General features: G+C 34.7%; 1 protein-coding gene across 1 annotated transcript in view; it reads left to right on the top strand.

Moving 5' to 3' along the window:
* LOC140440937 (uncharacterized) overlaps positions 1-17831 on the top strand; it is a 68484-nt gene that overhangs the window by 20452 nt on the left and 30201 nt on the right. The window contains exons 5-6 of the mRNA XM_072531288.1: positions 10358-10498; positions 15295-15444. Coding sequence (XP_072387389.1) covers positions 10358-10498; positions 15295-15444 — 291 coding nt within the window. The remainder of the gene's footprint in view (positions 1-10357; positions 10499-15294; positions 15445-17831) is intronic.

Below are 17831 nucleotides of genomic sequence, written 5' to 3'. Positions count from 1 at the left end.
GAATATATGGTTTGTTTCTTTTCAAATTACCAAGTAATGATAAATTCCAAGACAGCAGGAGACGGGCTAGTGGAAGAGTTGTGAAAAAATTATCCATTGTTATGTTTCGTCCAGAATTTTTGTATCGGTAACACAAATCTTTTACTACGCGTTCACCTTGATTAGTTTCACGTCCAGTCGAATTTTTTCCAGTATAAATTTGTTCAGTAAGTGGATACGAATTATTGGCGTCACAAACCCACCAAACCTTGATGCCATACTTGGCAGGTTTTGCTGGTATATATTACGTGAAACGTGTCCTACCTCTAAAAGGAAATAACTGTTCATCCACAGTAAGAGAATCCGACGGTACATAGTTACGACGTAAATTATCATTGAGAAGATGGAATATATCTGTAATAGCTGCAGCTTTATCATTTTGCAAACGTTCTGCACGTGTTTTGTCATTGTCAAACCGTAAGAATCTGCTGATGCTCCAAAAGCGATTTATGCCCATACTTGCTCGGTACAAAGGATGAGAGTCTGTTTTCCATAAATCTTTCGAGTGCTCTGAATTTGAATGCCGTACTCCTGCTGTAATAAGAATACCTAACTATGCATCAAATTCTTCTGTTGTGAGTAACTTCCAAACATTTCGAGGTTTGTCGGGGTTTTCAACATTATACTTTTCACAAACTTTCGATTAAACTTTTTTTTAGCTTTTCGATTGGTTTCGCGTATAATTATGTCACACATTACGTCACTGAAAACACATTTGAATGTATCTCTAATCGAAAGAGTTTTAGTAGAACATACTGGGCCCGTTTTTTCACGCAAAAGGTTACGTTTCAGTGTTCGACTTGCAGTACACGGTTTTCGTTGCCAAATCGTTTTATCTTTTGCAACCAGAACATCACTTTGGGAAGAACTTTCTTGAAAATCGTCAAAATCTTCATCACTACTATCGTCGCCGTCGGTATCGATTTCAATCTTATTATTGATATCAGTAAAAACGTCCTCTACGTCAGAAGCTTCATCTCCATCCGGTTTGCTTTGCGAAACATAGCCCTCATCTGATTCCTGGTTTTCGATATTTTTGTCTACTTCCTCATCTATATCGTCTATAAATTGTTGCAAGTACTTCTGTTGCTTTTCATACGTCATTCTAAAATTGAATGATCTATGTATAAAACATTGTAAAAATAAACAGTAATAACTTACCTTCTAAATTCGCTAGCACTCACTTCTCTTCTTGCCATTATTACAAGTAATTACAACATAAAACACGCATATAGTCACAAAAATATTAACAACTTGTAAGCACAGTTAAATAAACACTGATAGCAAACAAAGAAAAGTCCCAATTGTCTGTTATTTTCGGAATGTACAAGCGAGTTTACCGAAACAATGCCGGGTACCTGGGTAGCACGGGTATAGACTCCCGTATCAGGTACTTGGGTATTGACATAACGGTTAAAAATATAGCGTCTCAATTTTCGCACGTCACAAAATTACCACTATCACATAGATATTTATCGATAATATTTTAAATGATATTAAAAAGTTGTATTTCCCTCTGCGTTTTGTATTTAATTAATGCTAATGCTACTTACTTTTTTGATGTTGAATTAGCAATAATGTTAGTCAAAGTCACCTTCACCGACAAAGTTCGTGTCAGATAGGCAACCAGTATTACTTAGAAAAACCGTTGCTATAATTTGTTGTTGAATCAGAAAGGCAGTTGTTAGTCAGTTCAGCGAGGAATATTATACATATTTGTTAGATAAATACGTCTGAGATGGCTTTGAAATCGATATGTTTATTTGTCACGTGATATAAATTATAGTAAGAAACTGCCATTGAATATTTTTAACTGCGTCTGCAGTTTAATTGTGACGTGATAATTCTACCACACACTCACACACACAAAACAATTATTTTAGGTCGATTTGAGATTGAGATCAGGCATTTCTGTATTATTTTTGCCACAGCTTACAACCTATATTTTGTGTAAACATAAAGAGTAAGTACAACGTCTTTGTATTAGGTATGTTTAAATGTAAAAATCTAAATAGTTCGAATCTTGACTCAAATTATGGTAAAATATATTTTGGCTTCTTGTATACAGTGAACTTCCGAGCATGTTTTTTAAATACATCTAAATTTTCTGTGTAGTAAATGGCAGCAATTACGAGGGTCGTCTTTTTAGTTTTGCATATAGCCATTAAGACAAAAAATATATAGACTTAAAGTACGTTATTGCTTTTATTTATTTTTGTTAAGTTAAAAAAAATCGTTACATTTTGTCCCGTTTTATTGATTGTGTAAAATTTTGTGGCGTATTCGAAATAACTTTGCAAGGGACATGACGAGTCATCAGAAAGCTCAACCCGGCAGTAGACGGGTGGTCTGACAATCTCACCAGTGGACGGCTGGGGTCTATCAGGACCAAAATTTAAATGACCCCCAAATTTCAGATCATCCAGCCTCAAGAGTCCACTGCTGAACATAGGCCTCTTCCTCATGTGTCCAACCCCGTCTATCTTGCGCCGCTCTCATCCAGTTTTCATTGAGTCTTCTTAAATCGTCAGTCCATCTTGTAGGTGGTCGACCGACTTTTCTCTTGTCTTCCCTTGGCCTCCATTCCAATAACCTCTTTGTCCATCGCCCATCTGTCATTCTGGCTATGTGTCCTGCCCATCTCCATTTTAGTCTGGCTTTCTTCTCGATGATGTCAGTCACTCCGGTTCTTCTCCGGAGAAGAAATTTCAGATAACATTCACATAATGTTTTTAAGTATTTTGTCGGTTTGCCTGTCTTTTAATTAATGACCTTGTGGCATTGTATTTTCGTTTTGTTTTATTTTTCAAAAAATAGAGCAATTAATCTAAAACGTTTTTCTGTTTTGTTTAACTTTTATTAGCACTGATTAATAAATTTTTTCCAAAATTCCTACATATGTTTTATTAAAATACAAATATTAACTTACATAAATTTGGTTATAATAAAAACTAGAAAAATTCTCTGCACAAAATACAAAAGTTTGAATTTTACCCTAAATTATTCTCTCTGCACTCAGAGCCACATGTTACATAATATTCTCCATACACAACGAGGACAGACAAAATGTGCACAAATATCGCGTTTTCTGTCTTTTACAGTGGTTCCTTCTAATGAGCCTGGCATAGGAGTATTTGATTTGATTGGTGCGACGCTGATTGTCGTACAACTCGAGCTAAATGTGTAACGAATATATTTTGCTTACCATAGGGTAAGAACATGGGGGTAGAAAAATTGGGGGCGAAGATAAGGCAAGCAAAAAAAACGCTACTAGTGCGAACGACACTCAGTTGGTTGTTGGAGAGCTGGGGTCGTGGATAAGTTGAAATAAATGGGTCGGATTGGGGTATCTACACAATGAATGAAATAAAAAGGTTACTTACATAAATCTCCTGGACAAATGGGCAAAAAAAGACAAGAAGAAATACCTCTAGCTATTTAAAAGGGGCGCCGCTTCGAGAAAACTTCCTGCTGGAGGAAAGAAAGTTTCTTCCTTCCTAAAAAATAGACATACAAAAAGGTTAGGAGATTTTCTAAAATAAAAACAAAAATGGATCAGAGAAACAAATCAAAACGTTTATTTTTGTCTCATACAAACAGTTATCAACACATAAATGGCATAAAAAATATACTATATAAATAGTTGCCAAATACAGAATAAAAAAACTTACATGTGTCCGTTTACAAACTCCGTTTACAAAGGGGTTGGAGATACTACAAAAACTTACAAATATTACCGCACAGAGGTTAACCTTTTTTTTAAATAAACAAAACAAATAAATATCGAAACAAATGAAGCTAGCTGTCATATGTTAGCATTAAATTAAAAAAAAACAATTAAAATGACAACTAAGTTAAACCATAAAATTTACAATTTATTAATTATTACAAAATCCTTTTAAATTTTAACGAAAGCAATTATTAATAATTATCAAAAATAATGTCTGTCTTTACTTTAAAATTAATATGTTAAATGTTACCTTGATTTCACTGTTTAGCACTTAACTTTCAAAAAAAACTTGTTAACATCTATGGGACTCTATCTGGACATATTCTCCAACAGGGACAAAGCAAACCATTTCCATACTCAGGGACGAACAATCAAGAGATGTAGAATTATTTTCTGTGGAGGAAGCAAGCTGACAACGGGGACATCCTATATAATAATTTTCCAAATTTCTTCAGTGCCGGTTCACAAATCTTATGGTGATTACTATGTTCTAAACTGCCATATTGCAGAGTATTATCACCTTAACCGGTCTTAAGACATAACACAAAAAAAATCTTTCTACTCTGGCATCTCTTGCTTCACTCCATTGTAGCACGTCTGCTCTGCTTGGGGCTTAAATGTCGACTCCTCAACAGTGTTCCCAGATGATTTTTCTGATTATCAGTAGGTGTCATCTCGAAAAATCAGTAGATTCAGTGGGGGAAATATTTTTACGTTTATAGACAGGCAACTGTGTCAAAGTGTGTTCTGTGCAATGTTCAATGAACTGTCAATGTCAATTGTGGCATTCAGTTTTTATCATTGACAATTGACATATAAACTTTCAGTTAACCTGTTTTGTTAAAATAAATGATTGATATTTTAGTGTTTTTAATTATTTTGCAAAATCGATGAAAAAAAGTGGTGCTCTGGCAGAAGCAATCACAGCATTATGTTTATGTTGCACAGAGCACAGACAGAACGCAGCGTATATGCTGTAAAACAAGAAATAGAAAGCGGCCAATCTTCAAGTGGCAAGAAACTCTGCAAAATCAAGCCAAGAGAAAATAGCCCTTAGACGTAAAATACACTATTATTTTATTCAATTTAACCTGCCTTGAATTTGTTCCTCTACAAGCTATCCATAATGAAGAAAATTTTTCCATTTTGACAGATCCCAGTATAAAATTACACAGAAAATAGCTAACTAAAATGCCATCTGCCATGGAGCAATGCAAATCTATTAAATCTGTAACCTGTAAGGGCCGGCAGCAGCCATATATTAGCGCTAGATGGCGGCTAATTCATAAAAAGAAATAGGACGATTTATTTAATTCATAACAGAAACTAGTTTTGCACAAAAGTTTTTTTATTTAAATTTTTATATATTTTACTCAACTTCATCATTTTTCAGTAGATTTAAGGATGAAATCAGTAGATCAGTAGACGAGACTCTAAATCAGTAGATCTACTGATTTTTCAGTAGATCTGGGAACACTGCTCCTCAATGCCTTACATTTTACAAATTTCAACGCAAAATAAATTTCCCTTTACGTCTCACAGCTAGTTTTTGCCTACAAACTTAAAACAAACAATCTACCCTTTTTTGACCTCGTTCTTAGCAACGAACCAACAAAAAAACTTCTTGATTATTTACTTTTAAATTGGTTAACTGGAAATTTTTTACCTCACAATACATACAGAGAATAGGGGAATATTAATGTAAACAAAGACAAAAAAAATATTCTCAGTTAATACGTCTTAGAAAAACCGTATACCTGACTTGCAATATTATATTAGGGGACTCGAAACTACTTTTAAATATTCCAGTTTATTGCGTTTTAACGACGAAAGACAAAAACAGCTGAATACCAAAACTTGATATTTAGAATCTCAACTTAAAATGCCATAATATATTGATCGTTTTAAAATTCATTTGCAAACAGAAAAACGAAAATATTCCACCAAATTTAAAACGCTACAAATGAAGGTTCGAAGCTTCTTCCTTCCCATATTTTCTTTTGTCATATTTATTCCTAGATCTTTCATAAATAATCCTCTGCAATTTTTTAATTCTCCTTCTGGATTGTTTCGTTTGTATATGTATTTCGAAAGCATTGACGGCAGCAACATTCATGAGGTCATAGAATACTACCATAGACCAACGTTTAGTGTTTCTAACAACATTATAGGAAGATATTTTTCAGTCAACAACGTCTACTCCTACCTTTGTCAGATGACAAAAGAAATACATTTTTTGATTTTTTTGGTACATACGACACTGCAGTGTAATATCGGTACCAAATGCAAAAACAGATGAACGTCGAGATCGGTTTTTGATGTTTGTTATTTGATGCGGCAATTCTCTTCTGTTGGACTGAATGCTACCGACGACTGTAAGTTGGTGAACTTCTAATAAACGTTTTACGGTCTGATATCCAGTAAGTCATCGATCCATTGTAATATTTCTTTGTGTTCCAGATAAGTGTAAACACATCCTTTCGGTTACAACACCAGTAGAGTTTTCAATTTTGAAAGGTCCGTCAGACTGAATTCCAGCATAAATGTATAAATGTGTTGTGTAAAAGGTCCTAACATCTACGGTTGAAAATACTTTCAAACCATATTTGTCGGGATTGTTAGGAATATACTTTCGAAAACTGCGTCTTCCTCGAAATGCAAGTAACATTTCATGGAGTGTTATATATTGTCCAGGAGAATAACTGGCTTTGCATTTCTGGTTGAAATTTTCAACAATTCTTCTTACCGGTGCAAGTTTATCTAGTGGTTTTCTTTCTTCTCTAGTATTAATATCATCGAACTTGGACATCTCAATAGATACCTGACTTCTGAAAGCGATTGTAGCAGGAAATATCTGTGCTACCAATCCATCAGTAACCATAAAACTCCAACAAATGTTAAATTACGACCACCATGTTAAGATCCAGCCAACTATAGTAAATCCAATAATGCTTCTGCTTCACACTAATCAGTGTCTTTGGTGTCATATTTATTAGCATACTCGTGTGCGTTAGTTTGAATGAATATGTTAGTACTTTCTATGATGATGGGAAGAATATCACCAAAAAACAGCATAAAACATACATACAAACAAACAGGTGTAGAAGCATTTCTATCCATTCCTGCCAAATGTGTAATTATATTCCTTACCGGAGTACGAACATTTAGAAGTGAAGCTTCTTTTCTCCATTTCGTCCCATACTTATCAGTATGGAACGACAGTATAATAATAAGCTGATCTACTCTCTTCTGAAACAGATTCTCCGTCTGTAGCTTCTTGTTCTGTATCTGTGGCATGACCGCTTTCTAAAACAAAATTTTCGTCAGCAATCGAATCGTCGTCGCTTTCTGCCATATTTTCCACTTCTTCATTATCAGTTTCTACTTCTTCATACGAGTTGTCTCAATTTTTCAATTTCTCTTTCTTACGGATCCATAATTAACTATTAGAATACTGCTATGGAACACTTGTTTTATTTCTTGATTTTTGATAAATGCAAATAAATACCACACAAACTTTACACAACACACACAAGCTAACAAATTTGGAATGAATCATTGTCGGAAAATTCGGAATTTCACTGAGGGTATTTGCATCGGTATTAGTATTTGATAGGAAGTGCCTGAAAGTCGGATTGTATCGGGAAGAACTTAATTTTCTAAGTAGCTGAAACTTTTAATAAAATTGGGGTTTTACAAAAATCATGTGAAAAATACTATAGTAGGATCGTTTTAGCCTGTCGCATAAGTAATAAAAGTCTCTGTTCAGATTTGCCTCAGGTAGTCAGCGGTTCTCAAATTAAAAATGTACGGTTTTCTTAATTTGATAATACGACATTAGGGATTTTTTTAATAAAATAACTTTGTATTATGTTTTATAATAATTGATTATCATATTGTAAATTGATAAACATTGAGTATGAAATATACAGGGTCATTCACGCAACATGTTGGTTAAAAGTTTTCAAAGTTCTGGTCGTCACTGGTTTCTGCAAACTTAGAATAATAGGTTATGCAAAGCATTCTACATTTTTTTAATATTTGCATTCTTCTAGCATTTCCGGTTGTACCGGAAGTCGCCATTGAGTTTCTTATTTTAAATAGAAACTGTGGTTTTTGTTATTTTTTTTTTTTTAGAATCTACGTAAAATTCTGGATCGATTTTTATTGGGATACCATTCTCGAAAAAATAGCCGTTTTTGAGATATTTAAAGGCTTCGCCGGTGGTCTTACATGCATGTTTATCATAGTAGTTTTTAGTGATGCCCCACACCAATTCAATTGGATTGTACTGGCAGTGATATGGTGGTAGTCTTAGGACCTCATGACCATATTTTAGTGCCATTTGGTCAACGACAAATTTTTTCTCAGTAATGTGTTCTTTGCACTTATTTAATAACTCAGCTTTTAAAACTAGATGTTCGTGTTCTATATTTTTCTCCGAAAATCACTTTCTTAAGTCTTCTTTTTTCCAGCTGCTTGTGGGAAACTTTTCCTCCTCTGGTGTGATACGATGCATTGTCTAAGACTATTAATGACGGATTTTCTAGATTTTTTAATCATTTTTCCTCAAACCAATGTTCAAAAATATCGGCGTCCATATTTCCGTGGTAATCATCAGTTTTTTTGTCGAAGAAAATATAAGACTAGCATTGGGTATAAAACCTTCCGTATTTCCTGCATGCAATATAATATATCTGTTGCCATAATTCGCACTAGTACTCGAATAGCATTTGGTAGAATCATCTTGCCAGGATGATTTGGTATTATTTCCTTTCGCAAAAATCCATGTTTCGTCAAGAAACGCAAATTGTCTGGCAAATTCGGAATTCTTGTTTTTTAAATAGTTTCTTATAAAGTTCCACCTTTTTCCAACAACATTAGACAGCTCGCACAACACTTTACGATTATTGGTTTTTTTGTATCTAAAACCCATAGCTTTTAATACTTTTGATAAACTGGTCAAACCCATATTACAAAGTTCTCTGTCCTTTATTTTTTGAATAAGTGTCTTTCTTGTAACATGTTCTTTTACTTTGTACATGTCATAAATGATATTTCTGATTGAGATTTTAATACCTTGTGGCAAGTCGAGGGTTTTCGGATACAAACGAATCCTTTTATTTTCCTTACTTAAATCCTCACTCATTTTGCGAACTCTTTGCAAGGTCCATTCTGAAATTCCACAAGCTGCACTTGTCCTTTTTTGAACTGCCAGTAGCGATGTAATTGGTCCCATGTTGATTTTTTCTAAAGTAAAATAATTTTCCACTTTCAACACAATTCGACGCTCACTCGGAGATAAAAACTTCTATTTAGGTGTTCTATCGTTTTCTTATACGTTATCCATTGTCACTATTGAAAACCGGCGATCGTTGAATACTAATAGCGAGATTTTTCGGAGCTCTGAATATGTACACGAGGGGGCGGGGCCTCGGTGGCAGGGCGCGTCTGTCATTGGCCGATGAGTCCGGTCAATGGAGAGCCTCGACTCCGCAGACTGTTTACTATTTTTGCAAATATAACAACTAAAATAATCCAGTTATGAGACCGCAAGGAATGGATGCACTCCTCGAGACAATTTTATTTGAAATAAAATTATAAAAGTTTTTTCAATAAATTATCATCACAAAGCATTCAATTTGCGTTTTTTCACGATTTATAAAAAAATTGTTTTGGTAGCGCTGATTTATCCTCAAGTACTACAGCCGACCAGTAGGAGGTTCGGTACCACAAAGCAGGTAGAAAAGGGAAAGCACAACAGAGTGGCTGTAACTAGAGTCATAAATTATTTTCCGGACGTTAATCCGAAATACGACAGGGTAAAACGACTTCACTTTAGTAAAATGTACACATACAGAGCAGACAAAACTTTAATAAAACCGTTAAAAGCCACAAACAAATTCTATTTTGGGTCAAAAACCGAAAAAAACTGCGTTACAAGTATATGAATCTTAACTTCCGAAAGTAACGCGAGTGGACGGGTGGGGTCTGTCAGGAAATATTTTCAAATATCTCAAAACTGAAAATTAAATTTGTTCCAAAAATATCGCCATTAGTTGGAGTGAGCAATTATTGAAAGGTACTGAAAAGGTCATTTGTATAATATAAATAACAGTTAAAATACAATCATTTTTCATTCTTGCATGGACTAATAGACCACACTCATCCACTCCCGGGTTTAATCCAAGAATATACAGGGGCGTCATTGATTTTGTATCAAAAAGCGATATAGCTATGTAACAAAATTTGCAGGGAAATAATGTTTTTAAAGGTACGTCAAAATGACATATTAGACTGTTTGTCAGGAAGAGATTAAAAAACAGATTTCAGAGTCACGTTTTGTATCCATTTAGTGTGATAAAACTACTAATGTTTCTACCCATTAGCAACTTGTTATTATTTTAAGATATGGTCGGAATGGCCAAATTTATTTATTTAAACGTTGAACACCTTTTTTAAATCACCACGAGCCGCCACTGAATATACCTAGTACAAAAAATAAGTTTTTATATATTTTATGTTTGTGTATATATTATATTTATATAAGAAGTTTATATGTGATATCTGTATTTTGTCTATTTTCAGGTGTTGAAATTCCGCGAAATCGGCACCGGCAAGTCAAAGAAGCTAGCCAAGAGAATGGCGGCCCACAAGATGTGGCAATCTTTGCAAGATCTACCCGTGGAAGGTAACAATCTGCCTTCTACATTTGCGAGCGACGAAGAGGTAATGTGTGAGGATTTACTTAGTTAATTATGTAGTAAGACTGAACAAATAAATATTTTTTTATTTTCGTAAAATTTTATTTTATTTGTTTATTCTTGAAGAGTCAACGAAAGAAAAACGGTTTTTTATTGAGAATGGTTTTGTTTTTGTATTTTTTTTTTAATTTAATTTGTTAAGGCGCGTTAGAGACATATGTGTCTGTTGCCATCCTACGGACAGGTACCATTGTGCAATTGGTTTTGTAAACTAAGAAAAGAAACGTTGATCCTGTGGTCGAATAAGAACGATAAGTGAGTTAAAACAACGAAGAAAGGAACGTAGCTGCTGGGGTCATTCATTGTTTGTTAGTGTCAAGAATCATCAACATTTCAGAGTGTATTTTGGGCCCAGAAGTTTTTGTCACGAACGGTTATATTCACTACTATAAGTAGTGCTCATATTTGCTTTTTTACTCTACTATTATTCTTATGTCTTGTATAACTCTTATCTCTTCAGGTTCTAGATTAAGATAAAATTTTTTATCAAGAGGATTCTTGAGATATTTAGTTAACTCCATTAGATCGCGAAACTTTGGTTGACTTATTTTATTTTTCGCTTTATTTGGTATCAGAGTGATTTGTTTTGGTGTTGTTCTTCCAGTAATGGTGTGGAACGTCCATGGACCGTGATAACTTTCACGTATTACAACTTATCCAAGATACTTCTCAGATATTCGGTACATTCCAGCTGGTTTCAATGAAATTTTTGGTTTTGGATTCTTTAAAAATAAATCCTTAAAACTTTCGTCCATAAGAAACCAGTCAGTTTCTTTCTTAGCATTAACCACTTTAAATGGAGAGTTTTGACCTTGACTGCTAGGATAAGATCATCCCATTCTTCTGGAACATTAACAACTACTTTTTTTTGCACGAGAAATGAGACTAAAGTCACTATCGCAAAGTAGGTATGAATGTCCTCGTACTGGGTAGACATGTGTTATCTCTGATGCTAATTTTAGTACATGCAACAGGATATATGAAAAACGGATAAAGATGTAGTTTTTGTTCTGACTTGGGCAACCATCGGAGAAAAACCATATTTCATCCATTTTACCGAGTATATGATATTTTAGATAATGAAATATCATGGAAGTCACTTCATTTTGCCCACGTTTAGCCATTCCTTCGTGATGTGATAGGTATACATATGGGCATCATTGCCTCCGATGTCGTGTACACCAAAATACATAGTACCAAAGTTGTCTGCTGTAGAAAGCTTTATTTGTAGTAATTTCGGTGCGGAAGATTTTGCATTAAATCAAAGGCTATTGCAGAATGCAGATACATTATTACTATCTTCTTCTTCATGTGCCATCTCCTCTAAGAAGGTTGGCAACCAACATGGCAATTCGCACGTTCGATGCCGCTGCTCTAAAGAGGCCAGCAGAAGTGCAGTTAAACCAAGCTCTCAAATTGTTTAACCAGGAGATGCGTCTTCTTAAACCAATCCTTCTACCCTGTATTCTTCCTTTCATTATTAATTGCAGCAAGTTATAACGCTCGCCTCTCATGACATGTCCCAGATATGGCAGTTTTCTGACTTTAATTGTATTTAAAGCCTCTTTATCTTTTCCCATTCTTCTCGACAATCGTGACTGTCCACTCAAATTGTTCTTAATGTCCTTCTGTAGGCCCATAATTTGAAGGCTTCTAATCTGTCCGAAACATCTTTCTTAAATGTCCAAGCCTCCAACCCATAAAATAATACGGAGAACACGTAGCATTTCAGAAGTCTTATCTTTAAAGGAATTGAAATTTCCCTGCTGCATAGTACTTTTATCAGTTTGTTGAAAGAATTTCATGCCTGTCTTATTATTGCCTTAATCTCTTCTGTGTACTCATTATTTTCGTTAATTATTGTACCCAGATATTTTTTTTATTACCCAGAAGTGTTTCGTTTCAAGTATTTCGATAAGACGGTTAAGTCTGACCTTATCAAAGGCTTTGTTGTAATCCAAGAAACACATATGTACTGGCTGATTAACATCCATGCACCTTTGCACAAGTACATTCACAGCGAACAGGGCTTCCCTAGTTCCCAGTACATTTCTAAATCCAAATTGTGTGTCACTTATGTCCTGCTCAAGTTTGTTGTGTATTCTCCGGTGTATAATTTTTAAAAATATTTTGAGCGTATGACTCATTAAACTTATTATCCGGTGGTCTTGACATTCTTTTGCATTTGGTTTTTTTGGTAATGTTATGAATGTTGACATCAGCCAATCTCTGGGAATGATGCCTGTACTATATATTGTATTGAATAAGTCGACCAATATTCCAATTTGCTGTTCTTCTATTAACCGTATTATGTCTACAGGTATTTCGTCAGGACCTGTTGCCTTGTTGTTCTTTGTTCGCTTTATCGCCTCTAATACCTCATCTTCTGTTATGTCTGGGTCGTTGTCGAACTTTTCCTGGTCTAGTACTATCTCAGTCCGTTCGTCTTTAAATACCTCTTGAATATATTCCTGCCATCTTTTAAGCCTTTCACCGACGTCTATAATTATTTTGCCGTTTTTATTCAGCAGTATGTTTGATTTTTTCTTAATATTAGTGCCTGTTATTTCCCTAATTTTTATATAAAGGTTTAAGTTATCATGTTTCTCTACCAACTGTTGAATCTCTTCGCATCTGCCACTATACCATCTTTCCTTTGCATCTCTGATCTTTCTCCTTATTTCTGTGTAGAATATTATACATGTTTTTGTCTTTGGTTTTATAAGATCTCCTTGCTTCCATGAGATCCAGAATCTCATCGGTCATCCATACATTTTTGTTCTTGATCAGCTTAGGTGTTAGTGTTGTCTCACATGTGCGTATAAGAGCATCTTGTAACATATGCCATTTTCTGTTCGAATCTTCAGTAGGAATAATTTCTATTTTGGTGAGCTCTTTAATTTTTAGTGTGACTTGCTCTTTTGTTGATGGATATCTCAAACGGGATACTTGTATCCTCTCCATTATTACTATGCTGATATGTAAAGGGTGTTTTTTTAGAGGTATAGAAATGTAAGTTGGCAACACTTTTTTTAACTGGCGGCCATTTTGACAGCTGTTAAGTGATTTATGTTTGTTTTGGTTTGGCATTTTATCATGAATAGACTGACGCCTGAACAACGCATTCAAATTGTGCAAATTTATTTTGAAAATCATGGTTCTGTTCGAAATACCTATCGCGCACTACGACCATTTTATGGTCAATATAATCGTCCATCAGAGCAATCAATACGATTAACCATGGAACGGTTACTCTAAATGATAATACGCATCCACAGAGACGTAGTACAGTGCGTAGAGAAAAAGTTGTTGATGTAGAGCGAAGCATAGAAGAAGACCCGAATCAGTCTATCCGCCATCGTGCACAGCAGTTAAATATGTGTCCATCTACTTTATGGAAGATATTGCGAAAAGATCTTGGTTTGTGTGCTTACAAAATCCAACTCATTCAAGAATTGAAGCTACACGATCACTTAGCAAGGCGTAGATTCTGTGAATGGGTCCAAAGCAAGATTGCCGTTGATCCTGATTTTCATAAGCGAATTTTGTTTAGCGATAAAGCTCACTTTTTGTTGAATTGCTATGTCAACAAACAAAACTGCCGTATTGGGAGTGAAGATAATCCTCAAGTGTATGTTGAGAAACCATTATCTAGAAAAACTTACTGTTTGGTGTGGTTTTTGGGCTGGTGGAATCATTGGTCCGTGCTTATTTAAAAACGATGCTGGTCAGAACGTTATAGTCAATGGTGATCGATATAGAGCCACGAATGAAAGAATACATTATTACCGATGGCCGAAAGTCCCTGAAAACTTCTATAATGTTTATTTTAGTAAGTTACAGGGTGAAAAAAAAAAGAGAAAATTAAGTGTAATTTTGAATTAATATCTCATTCAAAAGAAACGTTTTGTTTATTCTAAGGGACTTTCGGCCCTCGGTAATAATGTAATCCTTCATTCTGCGTTTAAATTTTTCAAAAATATTTATTAGTTTTCTCAGGATTCGAAAAAATGAATGCATTTAAAAAGCATTGGCCCGAAATTTTGCATCTACGCTCTTAAGTATCACCGTTCTTTAAGAATCGTATAACAAAACTAACTGAATTTATATACTTTAAACTCAAAATAAACATTGTTGTTTACATTACTTTTCCTTCGTGTACTAAACATGTTTTTACCTAAAGTTAAATATATCTGTATATTCTTTAACAAGTAAGACGATCACGTCAAGCACTTGAGGTACCTATAACAACTTAAGTCATTCCTATAAATCAGCAGAACTGAATATATCAGTTGTACTTTCACATAAGTCAACTTATGCTGTTTATAACGTCTAAAGATTTGTAGGAATTGAAAGGTTGAAAAAATACGCTACTTAAAATCAATGTGAAATAAACGAGTATGACTTATGTGCTTAAGTCAGTCGGTGGAGAAAAAATATACAGACATGTGCATGTACAAAAAGAAAACTCGATTTTTTTGACTTATCTGCTTTAGTCTGCCGGCCCTAGAATTAATGTTTTGGCTCATTTATAATTTTTTTTTTAAACAAAAAAGATTAGTTGCTAAATTTTTTGTGCTACGGTAATTTTACTGTCTTTCAGTTCTTGCGCGGACGAAATGAGCACGGCTTTTTTAAACACACGAGTAAAAGTGCAAAATTGAAATGACACCGAGTATGTACCGTTTCGAGTTTTGAAAGAAAGTAAAAAATTATCATAGCACACTTTCATTTCAATTTTGTGTTTTTATTCTGTTTTAGTTGGCAACTAAACTCGGCAGCTCGGCTGAGAATCGGTATTCGGGACTGAAAGACACTAAGATTACCAAGTTGGGCAACCAGTCCCACAAAGTTTCCCAGTTCCATAAAGCGCTGAAAAATTCCGAAGGCAAGAAGTTGGCTGACTTGCAGGTACTTACTTTTAAGGGTTTAATTCATTTTTTGAAATAGTAATATCGAGAAAGTAAAAAATAGATAAGGATTACAGTGGAACCTCGATTATCCGTCAGGGCACCGGACCAAGGGTTTGACGGATAATCGAAAAGACTGTTAACAGAACATTCATAGTATAACTCTCAAATTTTATTTTTATGTTTTATTTGACAATATAATAAGGATTTATGTTAGTACAGTCGAATCAAGTTGATTTAAAATATTCCGAAAGTTTTGCTTGTTTTCTTGTTGAATTTCTTAATCGACGTCTACCTTATCTGCTTCTTCTGCAGCTTCTCTAGCTCCTTTACGTAATTCTTTGTGAGTTGCAGTAGCATCATCAACATCGCCACCATCAAAGTCTGTGTCAGCTTCTGAATCAGTTTCTTCCGCCTCTGTTGCAATTTCAACGATTTCATCATCTGTCAGCAATCGATAGCCGTTTGCGTCCTCATCACAAATTAACCATTCGTTTATGTCATCTTTAGGCAACGAAAACAAAACAGTTGATTCAGCCATAACTTCATTTGTCACCGCATCACGCTCGGCTGTCACGGGGACATTTTCATCTTGAGTTGATTCAGGCCATAATTTATTCCACGCTCTCTTCAGCGTTACTTTCGAAACATCAGCCCAAGCATCCACAGCATTGTCGACTGCTTGTTTTAAATTGTATGCTTTCCAGTATTCTGGTAAAGAATATTCCTCTTCCATAACTAGGTTTTCAATAATTTTTTTTCTATATCTTCTTTTGAATGTTTCAATGGCTGATCCATTCGCTGTATCACTGATGTTTTATTCGCAGGCAGAAAAGAGCACGTGATATTTCCATCGTCACTTCGCAGCATACCGACCTCATGATGGGCAGGTGCATTGTCCAAAATGAGAATCGCCTTTGGTGGCAAATTTTTTGGTTGTCGAACTTCCGGTAAAAAACAAGATGTTAAAAAAATAGATAAACAAATTTTGGTTTGTAGTACATAACTTTTTGAACCAGTCCGCGAATATTTCCTGGGACATCCATGCATTATGTTGTGCGTAGTAGTTAACGGAAAGCGCGGTTATATTTATGCCCTTGAAACAACGTGGTTTTTTTGCTGTACCAATCAATAATAAAGGAAGGCGATGATCACCACTTGCATTTGAACACATCATTGCTGTGATTCGTTGCTTTTGCGTTTTAAATCCGGGTGCATATTTTTCAGACAGTGCAGTGAGTGTTTTCGTTGGCAATGCTTTGTAGTTTAAACCAGTTTCATCCACATTGAACACTTGATCGCGTGTCAAACCATATTTATCGATCATAGTTTGAAACTTTCTTTTTTTCACCTTTGATTTTCAGTTCTCGTATACCGTGGCGATTTTTGAACTTTTCCAACCAACCGCTGCTTCCTTTGAATGAAATATCGCCATTCAATTTCATGTTGAAAAACAACGTTTTTTGGCAACAATTGGTCCAGACAAACGAACACCTTCGCTTCTTTTTTGAACGAACCACAAACACAGAGCCGTGTCGAGTGATTCATTTGTGGCTTTTTTCATTGTCTTACGATGGTTCACCCGGCCATCCAACGATTTCATTTGCGAAGCATACTTTTCAATTCCTTCAGCATTTTTCTTTAAATCATTGATTGTTCTCGGAACATCATACTTTTTGCTCAATGCGACAGCATAAACACCTTTTTTTTTTTTATTTTACAAAATAACACGTTTTCTTTTTGATACTCCAGATGGGGAAGGCTCCATTTTTCAAAACTTAATTGATCAAACGACTAAGTGATACAATCAATGTTCGAATTTAACTCAAACTGAATTATGTTAACACATAGATAATTGACATAATAATTATTGTGCTGTGCGTTTTTATTTTCGGCTTGCGATTCTAAAAATAGAACTCTAAAAGCACAGTATCATTTACCATTATCTATTTAAATTGAAATTTAATCCAGAGCCCTCAATAAGAACAAAAATTATTTACATAAAAAATATGATAGTGGCATAACTAGACGTGTACATTTTAAGGAATTTCGTTTGGCTTATCGCAATGCTGAATTTAAATTTTTACTTATTTGGTCAATATAACTTAAATGTATGAACCCTGACAGAGGTGACGGTTAATAGAGAGACGGATAATCGAGGTTTCACTGTATATTAAAATAAAAAAAAATTAATAAGGCGTCTACCAACAGGGCACTACACCTTATCTTCATTATTAATGAACGTATAGCGACATATGAAATATCAGAGGACGCTATGGATAAAATAGATTTACTTTAAGACAAATTTTGATTTATTGACATAAAGAAGACCTCTGGCTGACTACAAAATAAACAACTGATCTACTAACATGCGACATAGCAAATGAA

Source organism: Diabrotica undecimpunctata, chromosome 5 (assembly GCF_040954645.1).
Source record: "Diabrotica undecimpunctata isolate CICGRU chromosome 5, icDiaUnde3, whole genome shotgun sequence".
NCBI lineage: Eukaryota > Metazoa > Arthropoda > Insecta > Coleoptera > Chrysomelidae > Diabrotica > Diabrotica undecimpunctata.
This window is presented reverse-complemented; position numbering and strand designations above follow the sequence as displayed.